Source organism: Chionomys nivalis, chromosome 12 (assembly GCF_950005125.1).
Source record: "Chionomys nivalis chromosome 12, mChiNiv1.1, whole genome shotgun sequence".
Classification (NCBI taxonomy): domain Eukaryota; kingdom Metazoa; phylum Chordata; class Mammalia; order Rodentia; family Cricetidae; genus Chionomys; species Chionomys nivalis.
The window spans coordinates 67,154,803-67,177,528 of NC_080097.1; the positions used below are offsets into that span (position 1 = coordinate 67,154,803).

The window sequence follows — 22,726 nt, forward strand, 5'->3', positions numbered from 1 at the left end:
GTATTAGAAACTGTGAATTAGGCCTATATTTTCTTCCTCATTAAAGAAATGGGGGCTGGGGGCTGGAGAGATGGCTCAGAGGTTAAGAGCATTGCCTGCTCTTCCCAAGGTCCTAAGTTCAATTCCCAGCAACCACATGGTGGCTTACAACCATCTGTAATGAGGTCTGGTGCCCTCTTCTGGCCTGTAGCCATACACGCAGTCAGAATATTGTATACATAATAAATAAAATATTTAAAAAAAAGAAATGTGGGCTGCTTTGGAGAGGAGTAGAACATTTAAGTAGAGCTGGGTTAATAGTGGTATTTAACATTTTTCAAGCATTTATTTTCTGTTTATTTGCTTGCTTATTTATTTATTTATTTATTTATTTATTTATTTATTTATTTATGTGTATGAGTGCTCTGTCTGCATGTACACCTTTTTATGCCAGAAGAGGGCATCAGATCCCACTATAAATAGTTGTGAGCCAAGTGGTTGCTGGGGATTGAACTCAGGACCTCTGGAAAAGCAGCTAGTGCTCTTAACCTCTGAGCCATCTCTCCACCTTTGCATTTCTTTTCTTTATACCAATTCTGTGATATTTAACATTTCCAAGCATTTATTTTATTCTGATACCAAATTGGTGAGATGGAAATTATTATTTTATGGAAGCAGGGATGAGCTTAAACCTACATAGGTCTAACTGCAGAGCTTGGTGGCTATGGGGGGGGGCTGCCCTTTGGGAGCTTGCCACAGGCGCGAGAGACTTTGCAGCGCTCACAGACTAGACTACGTGCTAGGTCCTTCTGTCTGTCTACTTGGAGCAAGTCTTTCTCTGTCCCGCCAGCTAGCTCCTAAATCATGACAAGGAGACTTATTATTAATTATGAAAGCTTGGCTGATAGCCTAGGCTTGTTTTTTGTTATAACATAAATTAACCCATTTCTGTTCATCTCCGTGCTGCCCCGAGGCTTGTTTACCTTATCTACAGACTGTCCATACTTCTTCCTTTCTTCCCAGCGTCCTCTTTGTGCCTGGTAATCCTGCCTAGCTGTTGGCCGTTCAGCTTATTTATTACCTATTAAATCAGAGTGACATGTCTTTACACAGTGAAATCAAACATCTTGTAACACCTACTGTACCTCAATGCGGACCTTTTTACCTTCAGTTATTAGTTTGGCTCCTACCCAAAGCTGGCTATCACTTGAAGTCTAGGGCAATGCACTTCAAATTTTGGTAGATGTTAACCACTTAGGGAGGGGAGAAGGGTGCATTTTTATTTTCAAGTTTAGACTCCCGGGACACGTGGAATTGTGTTTTGCAGTGGGGAATAGTGTCATGGTTACCCTGAACCACATAGCATCAGGCCGAGCTTGTTGCATCTAGCACCTGTCTCTTGTTCTAGGATTTTCATTTGTTTCTAAGAATCTGTGGGTTCTATTGGTGGCATTTCTGCCATAACCCTTTCTTGTGATTGATTTAGCAACATGCCTATTGTTCTCTAGTTTCTATAACTAGGCTGGCATCACACTTGTGAGACTTCTTCCAAGAATGGCATTCTACGCCGCCCCCGGCCGCTCCGCCCCCGGCCGCCCTGCCCCCGGCCAGCGCAGCTCTGCTGGCTGTCCCTTGGCCGATTTCCTTGGCCTCTGAATTCACTGAGCTCTTGAATCTGTTGAAACCCTATCATTTTTATTTTGCATCCTTAGTCACCCTGCTCCCTGTGGTTGTGTGGAGAATACGGCCAATTTCACACGAAGGGTAAAAGGCAGAAGGCTTAGAAGTCTCCCATGTGTGAGCCTCCTGTCCCTCTGTGGTCTCCTGGCTGTGTGCTACCTCAGCTCTGGGGATCTTGCGTTCTTTCCTGGCTTGGCACTTCCTCTGGTGCACTTTAGAATGCCATGTGAGTAGACAGAAGGTGGGACACAGAAGGTTGTCCTCATTGCCTGTATTCCTTGGTTGTGAGCGTGCTACTGCCAGATGTGCGCTTGAGCTTGGGACACCAAGCTCGTGTGTAGACAGTGAGGTGTGTCTCAGGAGAAACAATGGGCAGCCGTCATTCATTCACACACCCCCCCCCCCCACTCCGTGAGTGGTCATTGGGGTCTGCATAGCGCTGCAGGCTGGGGTCACAGGTGAATAAACACCTTTTTACCTCAAGGATTTTATACTCTAGTTGACGAGATAGAGACAGACAGGAAAGTGAGGGGTTCTCATACTGCGTTACCATGTGGAATATTCTGGAAGCACCCCGGAGAGACGGTAGAAGACGAAGTGAGAGCCTCCCTAAGGCAACGGTGCTTAGCCATGTCCTGCAGGTTTCTTTTCGCCTTGGCACTGACCTCCTGGGGTGTTTGTCTTCAAGCTCAGGTTTTTCTGTTTTTCTGTTTGTGACTGGCTCTCTCCGAAACTCACCCTGTAGACTAGGCTGGTCGCATCCACTTCCTAAGTGCTAGGATTAAAGGTGTGTGCTGCCACCACCCGGACTTGGCTGTTCTTTTTAAAAAACTACTCACTGAGATCAATTTCTGCAGCTGTATGGGTGTGGGGCTGCCCATCAAGCATGGTCAGCCTATCAGGGACCACATCCCTAAAGCAGACTCATGTAGCAGCTGTCAGTAGCTCTTCAGTGAGGGGCCAGTGCACTTAGTCATCTTCAGTGTAGTTTACAGTGCAAACATACCGTACCAAAGTTGTGCAGGGTCTCTTCTCTATAGTGTGTGCATTTTCTTTTTTCTATTTTTAATCATTACATACTTATTATGTACATACTTATTATTGTTACATTACTTTTAATAGGTTTGCCTGTGTGCGTGTGCTCCTTAGTTCACATGATGGAATATGAAATATGACTGGTGTTTCCTTGTTTGTTAATCTAGCACAGGGAGACACACACTTCCCTCTTAATCTTAGTGCCAACCTTTGGCCAGGTATGCTGGATCCGGAGGGTAGAGCCACAAGGTGGCTGCTGGGGTCCAGTTCTGTGTACTGATCTCAGCTGACCCTATAGAAGTGACACTGTGTACTGAGTTCAGCTGACCCTATAGAAATGCCACTGTGTACTGAGCTCGGTGACCCTATAGAAATGCCACTATGTATTGAACTCAGCTGACCCTATAGAAATGCCACTGTGTATTGAACTCAGCTGATCTTATAGAAATGCCACTGTGTACCAAACTCAGCTGACCCTGTAGAAATGCCACTGTGTACTGAGCTCGGTGACCCTGTAGAAATGCCACTGTGTACTGAGCTCGGTGACCCTATAGAAACTGTGTACTGAGCTCAGCTGACCCTATAGAAATGCCACTGTGTACTGAGCTCAGCTGACCCTATAGAAATGCCACTGTGTACTGAGCTCGGTGACCCTATAGAAATGCCACTGTGTACTGAACTCAGCTGACTCTATAGAAGTGCCACTGTGTACTGAGCTCAGCTGACCCTATAGAAATGCCACTGTGTTGCTCTAGAGACACAACAACAACCTTGCTGTATTATTGTTATTCTCTATCTTAGGAATCAAGAGAGAGTGGCAAGATAAGGTTGCTAAATAGCAAGCTTTCCTTTCTTTCTTTTTTCTAATAACTATGTGAGGAAAAGACCATGTGATATCTGGGACATTTAAATGTAATATTTCATTTTCTTTGTAACAGGTTAGTGGTTACCTGGATGATTGTACCTGTGATGTTGAGACCATTGATAAATTTAATAACTACAAACTTTTCCCAAGACTACAAAGACTTCTCGAAAGTGACTACTTTAGATATTACAAGGTATTTTCAATTTTTTTCTTCAAGATTTATTTATTTATTATGTATACAGTGTTCTGCCTACATGCCAGAGGAAGCACCAGATTTAATTTTAGATGGCAGTGAGCTACCATGTGGTTGCTGGAAATTGAACTCAGGACCTCTGGAAGAGCAGCTAATGCTGTTTTAACCACGGAGCCATCTCTCCAGCTCGGCCCTAATACTTTTTAACTTCAGTAATTTCTAGAGTTAGAAACGAACTGGTTAAATTGAAATTAAAATAGAAATTTGTATATTATTCTCAAAATATTCTGTTTTTTCAGTCATCAGATGGGCTCCAATTAAGATAAGCTTTTTTTTCTTTTTTTTTTTTGAGAAAGGCAGTTTTGAACATACTAAACAGTTACAGTATCTGACCACAAGAACACTACTGAAAAACTTTGGAAAACCTGGTCCATAGTTCATCCCTGTTCTGCCTTTTGTCACTAGCTTAAATGGGAGCTGGGGGGGGGGGTACAGGTGGGGGTAAGTGGGACGGGCTGTTGAGCCCTGACTCCCGGCTGCCGTTCGCACAGTGGTGGTCTGTGTCTCTAACCAGCTCACACCAGTTACATTCATAGTCAGTGAAACTTGACTGGTAATGGGAGAGACAGTGTGATCTCAGATAAGCCCTTGCCCCAGCCTGGGATCAGGATTCCAGCAATCGATTGTACTCTCAGGGCTTTATAGTTTTATAACTTTCTGTTTGACAGGTAAACTTGAAGAAGCCGTGTCCTTTCTGGAACGACATCAGCCAGTGTGGAAGAAGAGACTGTGCTGTCAAACCCTGCCATTCTGTAAGGACTGTCCCGGTGTTTCCGTTGTTCGTGCATTTTCCAGAAGGGCACTAGCGATCAGACTATAGTTTGATCCTGTTTAAATATAGCATTCAATATCTGCATATCATAAACCTAACTTATAAATGTTGTTTATTTGTGTGTGTGCAGCACTGTGTCATGGAGGCTAGAGGCTGACAGCAAGTGGTTTCTGTCCCTTTGCACTGTAGTTCACTGATGAGGCAGGATGGCCGCTGCCTCTCCAGCTCTGGGTTTGCAGGGCTGCCTCTAGCCTGGCTTCTTCCTCCGATGCTGAGGATCTAAATTCAGGTTCTCATTTTGTGTGGGAGGCATTACTGACTGAGCCATCCGCCTCCCAGCCCCAGAAAAATCTATTTTGAATTACAATGTCTTCATGGTAATATAATAACAATAATAATGATAATAATTATTATATATAATAAAATAATTATATGTAATTATTATTATTATTAATTATTATTATACTTGTAAAAACCTGCAGCATTTCAAAGTGCAAAAAAGCAAATCTCTGCTTTCATAGTAGAATACTTCAAACTTCAAGAGGAAAACAACTGTCAAGCCAGGAGAGCAATCTCTGTAATAAAAGATCGAACTAGTGGCTGCTGGGTTCTCGGGGAGGGACAGCCATTGCCTTCACTTTTACCCACTGAAGAGCCCATTAGGCCCCAGCTCAGAGTCCTGATCCACGGTCTCCAGATGACCTGGTTAAACTCAGTGTGTCTGAAAAACAAAAACAACAAAATCATGAATGTGGGAAGGGGCTTTGCAGGAGGAGGGGAAGAGGACACAGAAGTGATATTAGAATGTATGTTATGTGTATGAAATTTTCATAAATAAATTAATAATGAAAAGCCTAACATCCGTCTCAAAATATACTTGTTATATATATATATATATATATATATATATATATATATATATATATATGATTTTCAGAGAAATGCCATGATTCAGAAAGATAATGTAGTTTTGTGAGGCATGAGAGGAAAATGAGACGAAAGGACTGGTAAAGATACCAATTAGCGTGTGATTTGAATAATGAATATTCTATGTGGGTGAGCAGGGTGCCAGGTCTTACCCTTAAGTTTGTGGTTTAGTAGAGAGGAGAAACACTAATCGACTATTTCAACACACATTCCACAGCCCAATTGCAAAGTCTCTGAACTATACTGCTAAGAGCAGAGACAGCTGAGCCCAGAGCGCTCCGGTGACAGTGAGGGAATGGAATACTTGCACTCCCCAAGACAAGGCCTGTGCTTCATCCTGATACTTCCTAACAGGGCGAACTCTTGGGACCGAGGAGCGACTAAAGAGCATGCACAGATTTGGGGTGTTCGCCACAGTTTACTCAGTCCATGTACCTGCATTTGTCCTGTGCACCACAAGAGTGATAGAATGTTTGTGACCATTTTTATATTTCCATGACAGCATACGATCAGCAATATATGGTCCTTGAATTTTATTTGCTCATTTTTTAAGAGGAGATTTTATTTCATCGCTCTTGCTACATAGACCAGACTTGTAGGACTAAAGCTGTGTGCTACTGCACCTGTTAATTTTTATTTACTTTAAAGAAATTATTTAAAATTTCCTAACTTTTTTCACTTAAAAATAGTCTCCAGTAATTTGTGAGTTTTTCTCATAAGTCATAAGAATTTAAAATATTTTTCCAGAAGGTAGAATAAGCGTGTTTCTTTTTCAGGATGAAGTTCCTGATGGGATTAAGTCTGCGAGCTACAAGGTATGCACATACACTTACTGATGCCACTGTTGTCTACCATGGTCTCAATCCACCCCCGGCTCTCTGCAGTGAGATACCTTGAATAGTCCTTAGTGATGGCCAGTTCCGCGTCTTGTGTATTTTTTACTTCATCCTTCCAGTCAGTTTAAGGCCAAACTCAGATAAATCATTTTTTTTCAAGTTGGCCTAGATCTTTATTTATTTATTTTTAATTAAAAATTTCCACCTCCTTCCCTCCTCCCATTTCCCTGCCCCTCCCTCCTCCCCCTCCCTCTCCAGTCCAAAGATAAATCATTTATTTATTTATTTGGTTTTTTGAGACAGGGTTTCTCTGTGGCTTTGGAGCCTGTCCTGGAACTAGCTCTTGTAGACCAGGCTGGTCTCGAACTCACAGAGATTCACCTGCCTCTGCCTCCCAAATGCTGGGATTAAAGGCGTGCGCCACCACTGCCCGGCTAAGATAAATCATTTTTAAGAGTGATGCAAAACTAGAGCATTTCAGAATTAAGTTAAATGCCATTCAGAATTTTCTCAAAGACTAGAACTTAACGAAACATTTGGGTTAAGACATCACACATATTTATACATAATGAGTATTTTCAGAGTTAGAAAATGTCTGCAGAGTAGTCAACTGAGGTTATTGGTAATTTCTTTTTTTTTTTTCTTTTTCTTTTTTTTTTTTTTTTTTTTTTTTTTTTTTGGTTTTTCGAGACAGGGTTTCTCTGTGGCTTTGGAGCCTGTCCCAGAACTAGCTCTTGTAGACCAGGCTGGCCTCGAACTCACAGAGATCCGCCTGCCTCTGCCTCCCGAGTGCTGGGATTAAAGGCGTGCGCCACCACTGCCTGGCTCTTTACTCTCTTATTTAACTGTGTATAAAAGACTTGAGTTTCAAGAAGTTTTCTTTTAAGTTGAACTGTCTTATATATTAACTAATAAAATGAAGCATTGTTGTCAGTCAATAAATATTTCAAAAAATCTGAGCTTTTCAGTTATTTAATGTTCCCTAAAAGTTTAGTCATTTCAGTTCTTTCAGTATCCTAGCGTGGACAGAAATTCTTACGGTCTTCCTAACAAGACTATTGTAGGTGTAGCAAACATTTGTTGCCTCCTGATTCCAGTCTTACTGACTAGTGGTGATGTTATCGAGACTCAAGCTTGGTCTGTGCTATGCACAGGACCTACTAGAAAAAAATGTATATGTGCTTGTATAGACATCAAGAAGAAATAGAGTAGGTAAAGCGTGTGTTTTAAATACCTAAAGCTATAGCATACTTTCTGTAAAATGCTCTTCCAGTTATGGTGTGGGAAGGAGCTGAGACCCACGATCTAGGATGGCCACCACGGTCAGGTGGCCGGTGCTTAAAGTCAGGGCACTGGGACTTGCCTTCTGATGTACCATGCCTTCCACGTACCTCAGAAACTTTTCCTGGTGCACATCTTAGTCACTGTTTGTCATGGCCATATTCTTTATTTTCTGAACATAATAGTAAATTGTGCTTCTGACAAAAAACTAAAAACAAGAAGCCTTTCACCCACTTTTTGTATCTAACAGCTCATTTTATGCCAGGTGGAGGCAGAAGCAGGTGGGTCTCTGAGTTTGAAGGCAACCTGATCTACAGAGTGAGTTTCAAGACAGCCAGGGCTACACAGACAGAGCTCATTTTACAGGCTTTGAAGCTGGGCTGATAGTGGTATGTAACACGAGCCTAGACTGACTTTAATGCCTGAAAAATATTTAAGGTCGTGTGACTCATGTCTGTAGTCCAGCATTTGAGATGTTAAACAAAGCAGGGGAATGACATGTTTAAAGGTATGTGACCCTGTCTCAGAAACAAAAGCAAAGCAGCAGTTTTAAAATGTGGCAAATCTGTTTGTTTTTGCCCTGTTCAGTACTCTGAAGAAGCTAACCTCATTGAAGAATGTGAACAAGCTGAGCAGCTTGGCGCGGTGGACGAATCTCTGAGGTGATTAGATCTTCAGGTATTTTGTTTTTCTTCATCACAGCTGACTGGAAAAAGGAATAATGCAATTTTCCTTATTTGAAGTGAGGAAACCCAGAAGGCTGTTCTTCAGTGGACCAAGCATGATGATTCTTCAGACAGCTTCTGTGAAGTTGACGGTATGTTTGTTCCCAGTGATGCCTTAAGAGAAAACCAGCCTGCCCCTTCCCCCTCCCCTCCCCTCCCCTCCCCTCTCCTCCCCTCCCCTCCCCTCTCCTTCCCTTCCTTTAGTTGTATTAAGCATTGAACTCAGGCTTTGGATGTGCTAGGCAAGTCATTCACGAGAGCGGCTTCAGATGCCGCCCCTCAGTTTTTTTCAGTTAATTTTAAAATCTCAGTCCTAACAGTGTGAAGCGTCCTCAAAAAAGCTTAACATCGACTCATATGACTTAGCAGTGGCATTCCTGGTGTGTAACTCAGAAGAACCGAGAAAGACTCAGGAAAGGTAGACCAATGTTCATTCAGAAGAGGCGCAGGTTAAAATAGTCTATGTGTCTATCACCAGATGCAAACATAATTGAAATGTGTTATGTGTATACAAATACACATATATACCATTGAGCCATAAGGAGTGAGCTTCCAGCAAATGCTACAGTGTGGCAGAACCATTGAATGGTGGGTGGAAGAAGCCAGACACAAAGACAAGTGTGGTATGGCTCACTTGTGAACTGTCTGGAAAAGGCAGTCATAGCAACAGAAAATGGATTGGTGGTTAGTAGACAGTCTGGATAGCATATGGAGAGTTAATTGTTAAATGGTCACAGTTTCTGTTTAGGGCTGTGAAAAAGTTTTGGAAATAAAGCGGCAATGATTACACAGCAGTGTGAATGTACCCACGGTTCACTGAATATGGTGGAAATGGCTAATTTCATAATAAGTATTTTTACCACAGTAAAAAAAAAATTAAAATTTTCTATAAAAAAATTTACCTCTTAATGTTTTGCAGGTTTATACATCAAATAATTTATAGTTCTCTCTCTTTTGCATTTTGCAAAAGAAGCTAAAGTGTAGGAATGAGGAAAACATCTTTTGTAAAGGCTGCTTGGGTCATTAGCCTTTTCTGTGGCGATGGTCTTTGTGGCTTTTGGTGCAGAGAATATTGAACCATGACATCATGTCTGAAGCTGGTGCTGAAACTGGCAACCTTAGAACACATTAGGAGTTTCATCAAGATATCTAATTCTTTTCTAGTATCTTTTTCTTTCTGTTTGAATTGTTGACCTCTGGATTGGCTAAGCAAAATTAAATCTGAATTTTAGAATTTTTTTTTGACTCTAAAGTACTGAACTAATGAACTTTTAAAAAGTTAGTGAAAAGACCTGGGCATTGGACTGGAGAGATGGCTCAGTGGTTAAGAGCACTGCCTGCTCTTCCAAAGGTCCTGAGTTCAATTCCCAGCAACCACATGATCTCATCTGTAATGAGATCAGGAACACATGCAGGCAGAACACTGTATACATAATAAATAAACATTAAAAAAAAAAGAGCTGGGCATTGATGGTGGATGTCTTTAATTTCAGCATGGCAGAGGCAGAGTAGATAAAGGTGGATCTCTTGAGTCGCAGGACCACTAGGGCTTTGTAATGAGACTTTGTCTCGAAACTTACCCCCGCTAAAAAAGGAAAAGGGCTTCAAAAAAAAATTTTTTTTTGTAGTGGAATATGTGTCATGTTTTGACATAGGTATCTCTGGTCTTACTTTTTTCTTTCATTTTATTTTATTTTATTTTATTATTTTATTTTTTTTGAGATAGGGTTTCTCTGTAGAGCCCTGGCTGTCCTGAAACTCACTCTGTAGACCAGGCTGGTCTTGAACTCACAGAGATCCACAAGGCTTAAAGACTTGCACCACTAGCTCTTTTTTCTTTTTCTCCTGCTAGGGATCGAACCCGGGGTTTTGCCTGTGCTAGGCAGTTGCTCTCCTGCTAAGCAAACTCTTCATTCCCGCTAGTCAGTGATGAGCTGCTGTGCTAACGTGGATGGAAACAGACTCATTGTATAGTTGTGAGCATTGACTCACATGTTTTTTTTTTTTTTTTTTTGTTTTTGTTTTTGTTTTTGTTTTTCGAGACAGGGTTTCTCTGTAGCTTTGGAGCCTGTCCTGGAACTAGCTCTGTAGACCAGGCTGGCCTCGAACTCCCAGAGATCCGCCTGCCTCTGCCTCCCGAGTGCTGGGATTAAAGGCGTGCGCCACCACTGCCCGGCTCACTAACTCTAAAACTCATGTATTCCTGTTCTTATTTATTTATTTATTTATTTATTTATTTATTTATTTATTTATTATGTATACAATATTCTGTCTGTGTGTATGTCTGCAGGCCAGAAGAGGGCACCAGACCTCATTACAGATGGTTGTGAGCCACCATGTGGTTGCTGGGAATTGAACTCAGAACCTTTGGAAGAGCAGGCGATGCTCTTAACCACTGAGCCATCTCTCCAGCCCCCCCCCTTTTTAATTTATTTATTATGTATTCCTGTTCTTACCACTTACAAGATCAGGATTTTTTGCAGCTATTGTGAATAGTGAATGTGGCTGTTTGTTTCTTCCTATTTTCCTTTATCCTAAAATGTTGTTCTGAAATAGGTAAGATTTAGTGATACATTTTATTTTGCAGACATACAGTCCCCTGATGCTGAGTATGTGGATTTACTCCTTAACCCTGAGCGCTACACAGGCTACAAGGGGCCGGATGCTTGGAGGATATGGAGTGTCATCTATGAAGAAAACTGTTTTAAGTATGTACTATTTTCCTAGACTTGTGCAGATCAGGTTCACGTCCTTAAAAGATTGATTTGGACATAGAAATTTAAATGTCATTAATCCGGTTCCCCCTGGGGCACTGGCTGCAACAAATACTTCTTTAAAGACTTACATAATAGTAGGTCTGTTTAGTATTGGAACCACTGAGCAAACACTCCTGAGTGGATTAGAGTGGATTATAGGATCTTCTTATGTAGATAAAGTAATTCAGAACCAGAGCTTTGATTCATTTGCCAAGATCACTATAGTCAGTGGTGGGGTATAGATTAGAATCGCAGTTTAAGGGACTCTCCACTCGTCTTTCTGTGGCCGCAGTTATTTTATCCTGTCCAAGTTAAACTGAGTTCAGCGAACAGCTCCGAGGTGATGTTTTGTGTAATCACTGTGCACTGTGTTAAACATACCATGGAGCCAGGCGGTGGTGGCGCACGCCTTTAATCCCAGCACTTGGGAGGCAGAGGCAGGCGGATCTCTGTGAGTTCGAGACCAGCCTGGTCTAGAAGAGCTAGTTCCAGGACAGGCTCCAAAACCACAGAGAAACCCTGTCTCGAAAAAACCAAAAAAAAAAAAAAAAAAAACATACCATGGACATTGCTCCTGTAGTTCTTATGGTAACAGTTTATTATAGTCATAACTGCTTACAGATGGAGAGTCAGACTTAAGCTAGGTATGTGTTCAGTGCTTAGGGGAAGCATTCCGTTTGTTCTCTTAACTAGTGCAGTGGACATTGACCGCTCAGTGACTGAGAAATGCTTAAGGTTCTTCACTTGGAAACTTGAAGGCTCTAAAGAATGTACTAGCTAACTTTGGGGGAAAACCTGTGTGTGCATTTGAGTGTTTAAGTGCGTGCATTTCTGTGTGCGTGCACATGTGTGATTCTCTCAAGGATAAAACCTCTGCATGATAAAACGTTTCACTTTCTAAATCAGATATAATTGTTGGTAACGCTGGTGTTCATACAGTACAATTCTTTTGTTTGTAGACCGCAGACAATTCAAAGGCCTTTAAATCCTTTGGCTTCTGGTCAAGGTGAGTTACTTGGGTTGCTATTGTTTATTGGCTAGCGAGCTGGGGTTAGAGTAGAGGAAGGCAGGGTTGAGTGGCAAGGGTGGTTGAGGTCACGTAGTCTAGAAACTGGTTCTGTTTCTAGAGAAGTTATATCTCAAATGCTTTTGAAGGCACAGCTGTTTCTCCTAAGGATAGTCATGGTTTTAGGCCATTGTAATATGAAGATTAGGTTATGTATTTATTGTCTGATTTTGTAACACACTATGTAGTTGTTTGATTACTTCAGTTTTATTTAGCCTCCAAATAAATGAATATCCAAAACATTTACCTAATTTTTCAAAAAACTTGAACTGGGAAGTTTAATGGTACGGTGCTTGGTCAGCATGTCTCGGGTCCTGGGCTTGACTGCCAGCCAAACAAGAAACAAAACAAAACAACCCTTAAGTAAAAAACTTTAAATTCTATTCATATTCCATATATGGTCTGATTGTAAATCTACATGTTTTTATATCTCACTGACAGTTTTCACTGTCTATATACACTCATTATCTGGTCTACATGCTGCCTTTCCCAACACATCTTCCTTCTCAAGTAGAAGTCATCTTTGGCTCTTTCTGAAGCAGTCTATGCTGTGTTTCCCTCCTTCATATACCTGCTTACTGGGAGCATCATTCTGTTATATGTGTGTTTGTATATGTATACACACATGTATACATAATGTGTGTATGTATGTATGTATCCATAATCCCTTAGTGCTTTGGGATATGGGCAGCAATTATTTCAGTATAGAACCTGGTAATTATGGAGTAAGTTACTAGGTAAATGATTATGGGAATTGTTTTTCAATGAATAATTTCTTTACAAGAATTAGAGAAATTGAAGCATTTTATAGTTATAATTTCAATAAAACAGTTTGACTTTGAATATTGTTGAGAGCTGTAAAAAGAAGCAGTTACCCTTGTTGCAAATGGTTCTTTACCATGTGCAAGGCGTTACGTAGATGCCAAGGGTACTTACTGCCTTCTCAGGTAGTATTTATAGAATCAACCGTTTCTGCATATGATTTCATTTTTTTTAAAAGAAATAACATGTCCTTATTGCCTTAGTTACACCGCTTCTGCTGTGAAGGGTCACTATGACCAAGGCAGAGCATTTAGTTGAGGGCTTATGTTTTCAGAGGGTCGTAAAGTCCATGACCACCATGGTAGGCAGCATGCAGCAGGCAGGGGTTGCTGCTGGAGAGTAGCTGAGAGCTCACACTTGAGAGAGAACCAAGCTGAATGTCCTGGGCTTTTCAAACCCTAAAACCCAAACCCAGTGACAAACTCCCTTGAACAAAGCCATACCCCCTACTCTTTCCCAAATAGTTTGGAGACCAAACTTTGAAACACGGGAGCCTCTAGGGACCATTCTTATTCAAACCATCAGTTATTTTCTTCCAGTATGAATTTACTGATACAGTCTTTGAGCCGAGTGGTGGCAGTGAAATCCCAGCACTCGGGAGCCAGAGGGAGGATCTCTGAGTTCTAGGTCAGCCTGGTCTACAGAGTGTGCGTTCCAGGACAGCCAAAGCTACAGAGCAACCCTGTCTCGAAAAACCAAAAAAAAAAAAAAGAAAAAAAAAGTTAAACATATCCATGATGAGTATATGTTTTCCAAACAACAGTGAAGCTAAAGAAAAACACAAAGTGAACTTGATGCTATCAGTGGAGGTTTTAATGTCTCGATGATTTGTCTGGATTTTTTTTTTAATATTTATTTATTTATTATGTATACAATATTCTGTCTGTGTGTCTGCAGCCAGAAGAGGGCATCAGATCTCATTTCAGATGGTTGTGAGCCACCATGTGGTTGCTGGGAATTGAACTCAGGACCTTTGGAAGAGCAGGCAGTGCTCTTAACCTCTGAGCCATCTCTCCAGCCCTGTCTGGAATTTTTTTAAAGCCCTATTAGACTTTTGCTTATATATTATGGCTTCTGATTTTGTTTCTTTATGGGAATCCTTTTTGCAGGGGTATTTTTTTTGTGGGGGTGAGTTGTGAGGCAGGGTTTCTCTGCGTAGGTCTGGTTGTCCTGGAACTCTGTAGACCTGGCTGGCCTCAAACTCACAAACATCTGTCTGCTTTTGTGTCTTGAATGCTGGGGTCATAGGTGTATGCCACCACTGCCTGGCTCTTTCTGAGAATTCTATGTGTGTGAATGTTTGTGTCTCTGTCTATAAGTGTTTCTTGTTCTTTTTTTTTTTTTTTTTTAGGGGGACGACTTTTTTCCCCCCCGCTTGTTTTGTCCTATTTAGGTTTATTTCTTTTTATTTTATCCTATTTTATTTTATTATTTTTTATGTACCTTTTTGTTTTCTAATGTGAAAGAACAAGAAATGGTGTGGATTTGGATAAATGAGGAGGTGGGGAGGTTCTGGGAAGAGTTGGGAGAGGGGAAAACGTGATCAGAAAATACTGCATGAAAATTATTTTCAATAAAAAAATATAACCAAAAAAGAAAAATAGGGAGAAAAATGAAGATGATATTTCAGTAGTAAGTAAGCAGCTGCATACAAGCTGCTGCACTATGAAGCATTTGAATTTTATAGTCTTTGAAGACGTTTCCAAGGTTAAATCTTCTGTCCCTCTCGGGGTTCAAAGCAGCTGTAGTGCAGGTCTTTAGCTAGAACTGTGTTGTGGGTTAGGGTAATGAATGCAGAAGAACACTCTGGCTGGGTGGACACGGGAGCTGCAGCTGCTCTCAGTATTGTGCTTCCCCTCCGATGAGCACACGTGAGTTCCGTGAGCCTAGCCTACGGCTCGACAGCGTGGTGGCTCTGGTACTCCTCCTATTGATTGCGCTTGTGTGGATACGCCGACACTAAAACAGATCATGATTAACTTACTATTTTCATGTAAGTGTAGCATTTCCTAAGGGAAAGGCAGAAGTAGTTTATAATAATTATGTTTTGTTTTGTTTTTCAGGAAAAAGTAAAGGTATGTAATTTTATCATGTGTTTTATACATCGGGTCTGCTTGGGTGTCGAGATGTGTGTTCTGGTGTTGTGGCATGCTGCATTTCTTTCCACGTCCTCTGACACTCAGAATATCTCCTCCTGTTGCTCTAGAGATATCCATAACCCAGGCTGGCCTGGAGCTCCTTTCTTATACAGCTTAGCATATTCTTGAATTCTGACAGCCCTCTTGTGTATCTCAAGAACATGAGCCACCACATTAGCTCTTAATTTTTACTTTATTTTTTCTAAAGTGCTGAGGTGAAAGAATAGGTGAGAGAGAAAGGCCTGTGTTTAGACTCACACACTAGACAGCCGCCTCAGCCTCAGGCAGTTCAGGTGTGTGCTTTACCCACAGGCTGTGGAAGCCATAGAAGGCATTTTTTTTTTTAAATATTTATTTATTATACAATATTCTGTGTGTATGCCTGCAGGCCAGAAGAGGGCACCAGACCTCATTACAGATGGTTGTGAGCCACCATGTGGTTGCTGGGAATTGAACTCAGGACCTTTGGAAGAGCAGGCAATGCTCTTAACCGCTGAGCCATCTCTCCAGCCCCCCCCCCCCCCATAGAAGGCAGTTTCTAACTAGTTGAGGCATGGGCTGTGCTGGGACTTAACCAGGGGAGGGTCTGGACATTTATTTTTTCAAGTATTCATTCCAGAGCTGGTTTTTAAGGTACATGCTGAATCTTGGGTTTAGTTATCATTGCCAAGTTTACACTAATAGGAATATTAAACTTTCAAGTGTGGACATTTATTTTTTCAAGTATTCATTCCAGAGCTGGTTTTTAAGGTACATGCTGAATCTTGGGTTTAGTTATCATTGCCAAGTTTACTCTAATAGGAATATTAAACTTTCAAATATATTTCAGTTACTTTGCCTTTCAAATAGTTTTTTTGCTTTAGTGGTGAGATTGAAATAGTTTTTGCTATCTAACACTATATATGTAGTTAATTGGGCCTTAAGGTACAGGTTAATAATCCTAGCTTCTTGGGAGGCTGAGGCAGGAGGATTGTAAGTTCCAGGCCAGTCTGGATGAATTAATTAGTGAGGCCCTGTCTCTCGAAATGAAAAGTGAGAAAAATGAGGGAAAGATTGAAAAGTCCTCGTTTAAGTTCTCTGCACCAACACACAGACAAACAGACGGACCCACTGTACTGAGTCTGTGCTTGCTTGGCCTTAGTCCATTTAGACAAAAATGTTGAACGTGAAGTATCCTCTCTTCCTCAAAATCTCTTGTTTTTGAGACATTGTTCTTATGTTTAATTTTGATTACATGTATTTATTTACTTAGTGTATGTATGTGGGAGCATGCAGCCATATGCTTTCCCTCCTGAGCTACCTGGAAGCCCATATTTTCATGAACTATTTGTGCATCATGTTCAAAAGACAATATGATATTCTGATAGCATTACCGATTTGTTATCATTTTGATAATTGATTATTTTGTCTTGTGCAGCTGCTTCAGTTACTATGATGAAAAGTGCAGTTGTGCTGTGGCAGCCAGTGAACTGAGGCAGATGGGAATAGCTGACGGGGAATGCTGGAAAGTGACAGAGTTTCTCAGGCACCTGCCTCTGTGTGCTGCAGAAGTGACCCTGTAGCTTTGTTCTGAATAACCGTACTCTCCACAGGCAGCAACCTAGTTCTGTGCTGCGTTCTAGACGCGCTAGAGGGGTCTTTTTATGAGCGAAAGGACCGTTATCCATAGAGATCTCGATCCTTAGAGAACTGATTCATTCATAAATATTGCACTGATTTTGGTCACAGGGCAAATGGCTACTCCTATGCCTTAAGTGATTATTTAAGTGCATTATGGTCAGGTCAAGTTGAGGGGCTTTCAAAACTTTTTTTACTTAAAATGTATTCATTTGGACCTGAGCACAAATGCTTGCTTTCCACCCCAAATGCTTCTCACACACACGCACACGCACACACACAATTATTCTTAGCTAGGCATTGTTGTGCACACCTGTAATCCCAGCACTCAGAAGGCAGAGACAGGTGGGTCTCTGAGTTTGAGGCCAACCTGGTCTAAAGACCAAGTTCCAGGACAGCTCGGGCAACACAGAAAAACCCTATATTGAAAAAAATAAAACCAACACAAACAAACCAAAAAAAGAATAAAAGAATAGAATTTATTCTTTGTGAGTGAATGTACACGACACTAGTTCTTAGAAGTTACAGATTGTGTTAGTCACCATGTGGTTGCTGGGAATCAAACCCAGGTTCTCTAGAAGGGCAACAGATACTCTTAATCACAGAACTAACTTTCTATCCACCCCCACCTTTTAAAAGGAATTCTGATTGGAGCATGCTTGATTAGTGCTCTCTCCTGGCTGCCTTCTCCGTCCTCATGACAAGTTGAGAACAACTATCCCAGGGGAGACTTAACTGAGAATGTCATCGAGGGTTCGGTCCCAGGCAATATTGCCTCATAGTTCCCTGACTCTGGTCCGAAAACCAGAGCAGAGGGGGCTTCTCATGAAGAAGCAAACTGTTTGTAGTATCATAATCCCTAAATAACAACGCGTGTGGGATTATTGTAAATTTAAAAATATAATTTTTTTTCTTAATCCTCCTAAATATTTTGGGAAGAATAATTTTTGTCTTCATTTTATAATTGAGGAAAACAATTTCCAGAGAGGGTTAGGAGCAGCGTGACCGAAATCTGTGAGTTATAAGTAGCAAGGTTAAGACTTAGATGCCACACTCCTGGTTATGATTTCATACTGCTGCGCTGTGGAACATCGTGACACTTTAGATAAATTCATATTTGTTATGAACTTATGCATATATAATTATTATATTATATAAGGACATGTTTGTGCATATAATTATTAGAATATATTACATAAATATTATTTGAATAATCATGTAATAATATATAATATGTATTATATACACACAAACATATGTTCTTATATAAATAAGCATATGTTCTTATCTGGTCCTTGTAATCATTAGCTATATTCTAGTTTGCTTTTTTGTTACTGTTAAACACCATAACTTGAAAACAAATAAGAGAAAACACTTTTTAGTTTACAAGTTACAGTCCATCCTTGAGGGAAATCAAGGCCAGGGACATGAAGCAGAAATGTATGGAGGAATGCTACCTGCTGGCTTGCTTCCTCTGTTTGCTCAGCTCCCTTCTTCATAAGTCTCAGGCCCAGCTGCCTAGGGATGTAACTGCCCTCAGTGGACTGGGCCTGCCTACGTCTACTTGTAATCGTGCCCCACAGACATGCCCCAGGACAGACTGGTGGAGGGAATTCCTCAGCCGAGATTCCTTCTTCCCAGGGGTGTCGACAGCTGAAACTAACTGTGGCAGTATTATTGTATTTTTAAAAATTTGTTTTATTTTTAATTATATTTATATGTGTGTCTTTGTGTGCTATATGCACATGAATGCGTCGATTTTGGAGGCAGAAGAGGGCGTCAGACTGTCTGGATCTGGAGTTCCATGCAGCCGTGATCCGCCTGACACGGGTGCTTGGAAATGAGCTCAGGTCCTCTGCAGAGCAGCGTGTGCTCTTAACCACGGGCCATCTCTCCAACCCATGCTTTTTTTTTTTCTGTTTTGATTATTAAAAATATCTTTTAATTTTTATCTTTTAGTTACTGGCATGATTGAACAGTTTATGTCAGCTATTCTATTTGTAATTTTCCATTCCCCATTTATCCTTTAATGGGTATATTAACATTTTATTGTTTATGGACTTTTATATATTTATATTTGGGATATTAGCCCTTTGTCATGCTTGCAACATACATTTTATCCAGCTTGCTTGCATTTCGGTTGCTTTTGTTTATTTAGTTTTCTGACTAACAAATGGAAGTTTTTATATAGTTGAGTTTATCATTCTTATTTCTTTCATAGATTTATGCTTAGTTTATTACCTTTTTTTTGGTTTTTCAAGACAGGGTTTCTTTCTTTCTTTCTTTCTTTCTTTCTTTCTTTCTTTCTTTCTTTCTTTCTTTTTTTTTAAATAAACCCTTTTCTCCCTAAGTTGCTTTTGGTCATGGTGAATTTTTTATTTTATTTATTTATTATGTATACAACATTCTGCCTCCATGTATGCCTGCAGGCCAGAAGAGGGCGCCAGATCTCATTACAGATGGTTGTGAGCCACCATGTGGTTGCTGGGAATTGAACTCAGGTACTCTGGAAGAACAGTCAATGCTTTTAACCACTGAACCATCTCTCCAGCCCTCAAGATAGGGTTTACTGTGGCTTTGGAGCCTGTCCTGGAACTAGCTCTTGTAGATCAGGCTGGTCTCGAACTCACAGAGATCTGCCTGCCTCTGCCTCCCGAGGGCTGGGATTAAAGGCGTGCGCCACCACCGCCCGGCCAGTTTATTATCATTTTAAACAACGTTAGTAAAATAAAAGGGTCCCGGCATAATAGTTTTATCATCGCTATAACAAATATTGCATGAACGATGTAATTTCTTACATATTTTATAAAATGTTTAAAATATTTTCATGTTCTTGTTATACTTCTTTGTCAGTTTCAATAGATGTGTTAATTTTACCATGTTATGTAGTTTAATATTCTGTTAAGTCAGGCATTACTGACAGATTTTTTTTTTTTTTTTTTTTTTGGTTTTTCGAGACAGGGTTTCTCTGTGGTTTTGGAGCCTGTCCTGGAACTAGCTCTTGTAGACCAGGCTGGTCTCGAACTCACAGAGATCCGCCTGCCTCTGCCTCCCGAGTGCTGGGATTAAAGGCGTGCGCCACCACCGCCCGGCATTACTGACAGATTTTGACTTGAGGCCTTAAAATTAAAATAGTTACTTTTCTGCAAATTCCTCGTCCTCTTCCCATCTTATTTCTTTAGAGCAGAATTCTGAAACCAGAATTAGTAAGCTTTACTATGTTGGCAGTGTTGCTGTTTCTAGCCCTGCCCCGCTGCTCTGTGGAGGTGGTGAGCTGCATGAGGTTCTGTTACATTTGCAGTCATCTTACAGTGTTTGCTTCTTAGCTTAAATATGTGAAAGTACTGACTTTTTAAAGCATAGATTGCTATGAAAATTTATCTAGTTAAGCAGTCTTGCTAGATTTAGTGTGTGTGTGTTACTTGTGGGAGAGAGGTCTTAGGGGTTGAACCCAGGGGTCATAAACATGAAGTCAAGTGATGTACCAGAGTGACATTCCTCCAGACCCCTAATTCTACAGTTTGATATCAGATAAAATGTTAGAGACAGCGTCTGAGGGCAGAGCAGTGCTTCCTGGATCCACGCCCAACCTTCTTTTCCTTTGAAGAAATTGTAGGGGGGCTGGAGAGATGGCTCAGAGGTTAAGAGCATTGCCTGCTCTTCCAAAGGTCCTGAGTTCAATTCCCAGCAACCACATGGTGGCTCACAACCATCTATAATGAGATCTGGTGCCCTCTTCTGGTCTGGTGGCATACATGCAGACAGAGCACTGTATACATAATAAATAAATCTTTAAAAAAAAAAAAAGAAAGAAATTGTAAGATTCAGACCTTTAGCTGGAACAATTTTTTCCCCACCCTGAGATAGGGTTTCTCTGTAGCTTTGGAGCCTGTCCTGGAACTAGCTCTTGTAGACCAGGCTGTCCTCGAACTCCCAGAGAGGTCGGCCTGCCTCTGCCTCCCGAGTGCTGGGATTAAATGTGTGCACCACCACTGCTTGACTAGCTGGAACAATCTTTAAAACACTTGAAAATTTATATCTTGGTGTTATGAAAAAGCTATGACAATTTTTCTTTTCATTTCAGAGAACACTTTTTACAGCTGGCTAGAAGGTAAATCAGAAACTTTTAAACAAATTTAAATGGTAAAGTGTTTCATTTTTAAAGTCATAAAATCTTAAATTACCAAGATTCACATACAAAATTTTATTTCTCAACCATTGATTTCTTTTAGGCCTCTGTGTAGAAAAGAGAGCATTCTACAGGCTTATATCTGGTCTCCATGCAAGCATAAATGTGCATTTGAGTGCAAGGTATCTTTTACAAGGTATGTACTTTTAAAATCTTTTTTTTTTTAAATATTTATTTATTATGCATACAATATTCTGTCTGTGTGTATGCCTGCAGGCCAGAAGAGGGCACCAGACCCCATTACAGATGGTTGTGAGCCACCATGTGGTTGCTGGGAATTGAACTCAGGACCTTTGGAAGAGCAGGCAATGCTCTTAACCTCTGAGCCATCTCTCCAGCCCGTACTTTTAAAATCTTAAATGCACTTGTTTTTAGGTATTTTTTTTATTGATATTTATTGAGCGCTACATTTTTCTATGCTCCCCTCCCTGCCTCTCCTCTCCCCACTTCAGCCCTCCTCCCCTCAAGGTCCCCATACTCCCAATTTACTCAGGAGATCTTGTCTTTTTCTATTTTCTACTTCCCATGTATATTAGATCTATGTAAGTCTCTCTTAGTGTCCTCATTGTTGTCTAAGTTCTCTGGGATTGTGGTTTGTAGGCTGGCTTTCTTTGCTTTATGATTAAAAACCACTTATGAGTGAGTACATGTGATAATTGTCTTTCTGTGTCTGGGTTACCTCACTCAAAATAATGTTTTCTAGCTCCATCCATTTTCCTGCAAAACTTAAGATGCCATTATTTTTTTCTGCTGTGTAGTACTGCATTGTGTAAATATGTCACATTTTTCCTATCCATTCTTCAATCGAGGGGCATTTAGGTTGTTTCCAAGTTCTGGCTGTGACAAACAAAGCTGCTATGAACATGGTTGAGCACATATCTTTGCGGCATGGTTGAGCATCCTTTGGCTATATACCCAAAAGTGGTATTACTGGGTCTTGAGGAAGGTTGTTTCCTAATTTTCTGAGAAGTTGCCACACTGACATCCAAAGGGGTTGTACCAGCTTGCATTTCCACCAGCAATGCAAAAGTGTTCTCTTTTCCCCAAAACCTCTCCAGCATAAGTTGTCATCAGTGTTTTGATCTTGGTCATTCTTACAAGTGTAAGATGGAATCTCAGAGTTGTTTTGATTTGCGTTTCTCTGACGACTAAGGATGTTGAACATTTCCTTAAGTGTCTTTCAGCCATTTTAGATTCCTCTGTTGAGAGTTCTCTGTTTAGGTCTGTACTCCATTTTTTTTAATTGGATTATGTGTTCTTTTGGTGTCCAATTTCTTGAGTTCTTTGTATATTTTGGAGATCAGACCTCTGTCTGATGTGGGGTTAGTGAAGATCTTCTCCCATAATGTAGGCTGTCGTTTTGTCTTGTTGACCGTGTCCTTTGCTTTACAGAAGCTTTTCAGTTTCAGGAGGTCCCATTTATTAATTGTTTCTCTCAGTGTCTGTGCTGCTGGGGATCTATTTAGGAAGTGGTTCCCTGTGCCAATATGTTCAAGTGTGCTTCCCACTTTCTCTTCTATAAGGTTCAGTGTGGTTGGTTTTATGTTGAGGTCTTATCGATTTGGACTTGAGTTTTGTGCATGGTGATAGATATGGGTCTATTTTCATTCTTCTACATGTTGCTATCCAGTTATGCCAGCACCACTTGCTAAATATGCTTTCTTTTTTCCATTTAATATTTTTTGCTTCTTTATCAAAGATCAGGTGTTCCAAGATGTGTGAATTGATATCCAGGTCTTCTGTTTGGTTCCATTGGTCCTCCTGTCTGTTCTTATGCCAGTACCA

At 40.7% G+C, this 22,726-nt stretch overlaps 1 protein-coding gene across 2 annotated transcripts in view; it reads left to right on the plus strand.

Moving 5' to 3' along the window:
- Positions 1-22,726, plus strand: part of Ero1a (endoplasmic reticulum oxidoreductase 1 alpha) — a 40,975-nt gene that overhangs the window by 9,402 nt on the left and 8,847 nt on the right. Inside the window, exons 2-11 of one of the 2 annotated variants that reach the window (XM_057786132.1) lie at positions 3,633-3,752; positions 4,481-4,564; positions 6,288-6,326; positions 8,217-8,290; positions 8,372-8,445; positions 10,941-11,061; positions 12,069-12,115; positions 15,001-15,072; positions 20,837-20,863; positions 20,985-21,077. In XM_057786132.1, coding sequence (XP_057642115.1) covers positions 3,633-3,752; positions 4,481-4,564; positions 6,288-6,326; positions 8,217-8,290; positions 8,372-8,445; positions 10,941-11,061; positions 12,069-12,115; positions 15,001-15,072; positions 20,837-20,863; positions 20,985-21,077 — 751 coding nt within the window. The remainder of the gene's footprint in view (positions 1-3,632; positions 3,753-4,480; positions 4,565-6,287; positions 6,327-8,216; positions 8,291-8,371; positions 8,446-10,940; positions 11,062-12,068; positions 12,116-15,000; positions 15,073-20,836; positions 20,864-20,984; positions 21,078-22,726) is intronic. The other variant, XM_057786133.1, reaches the window with a different exon arrangement.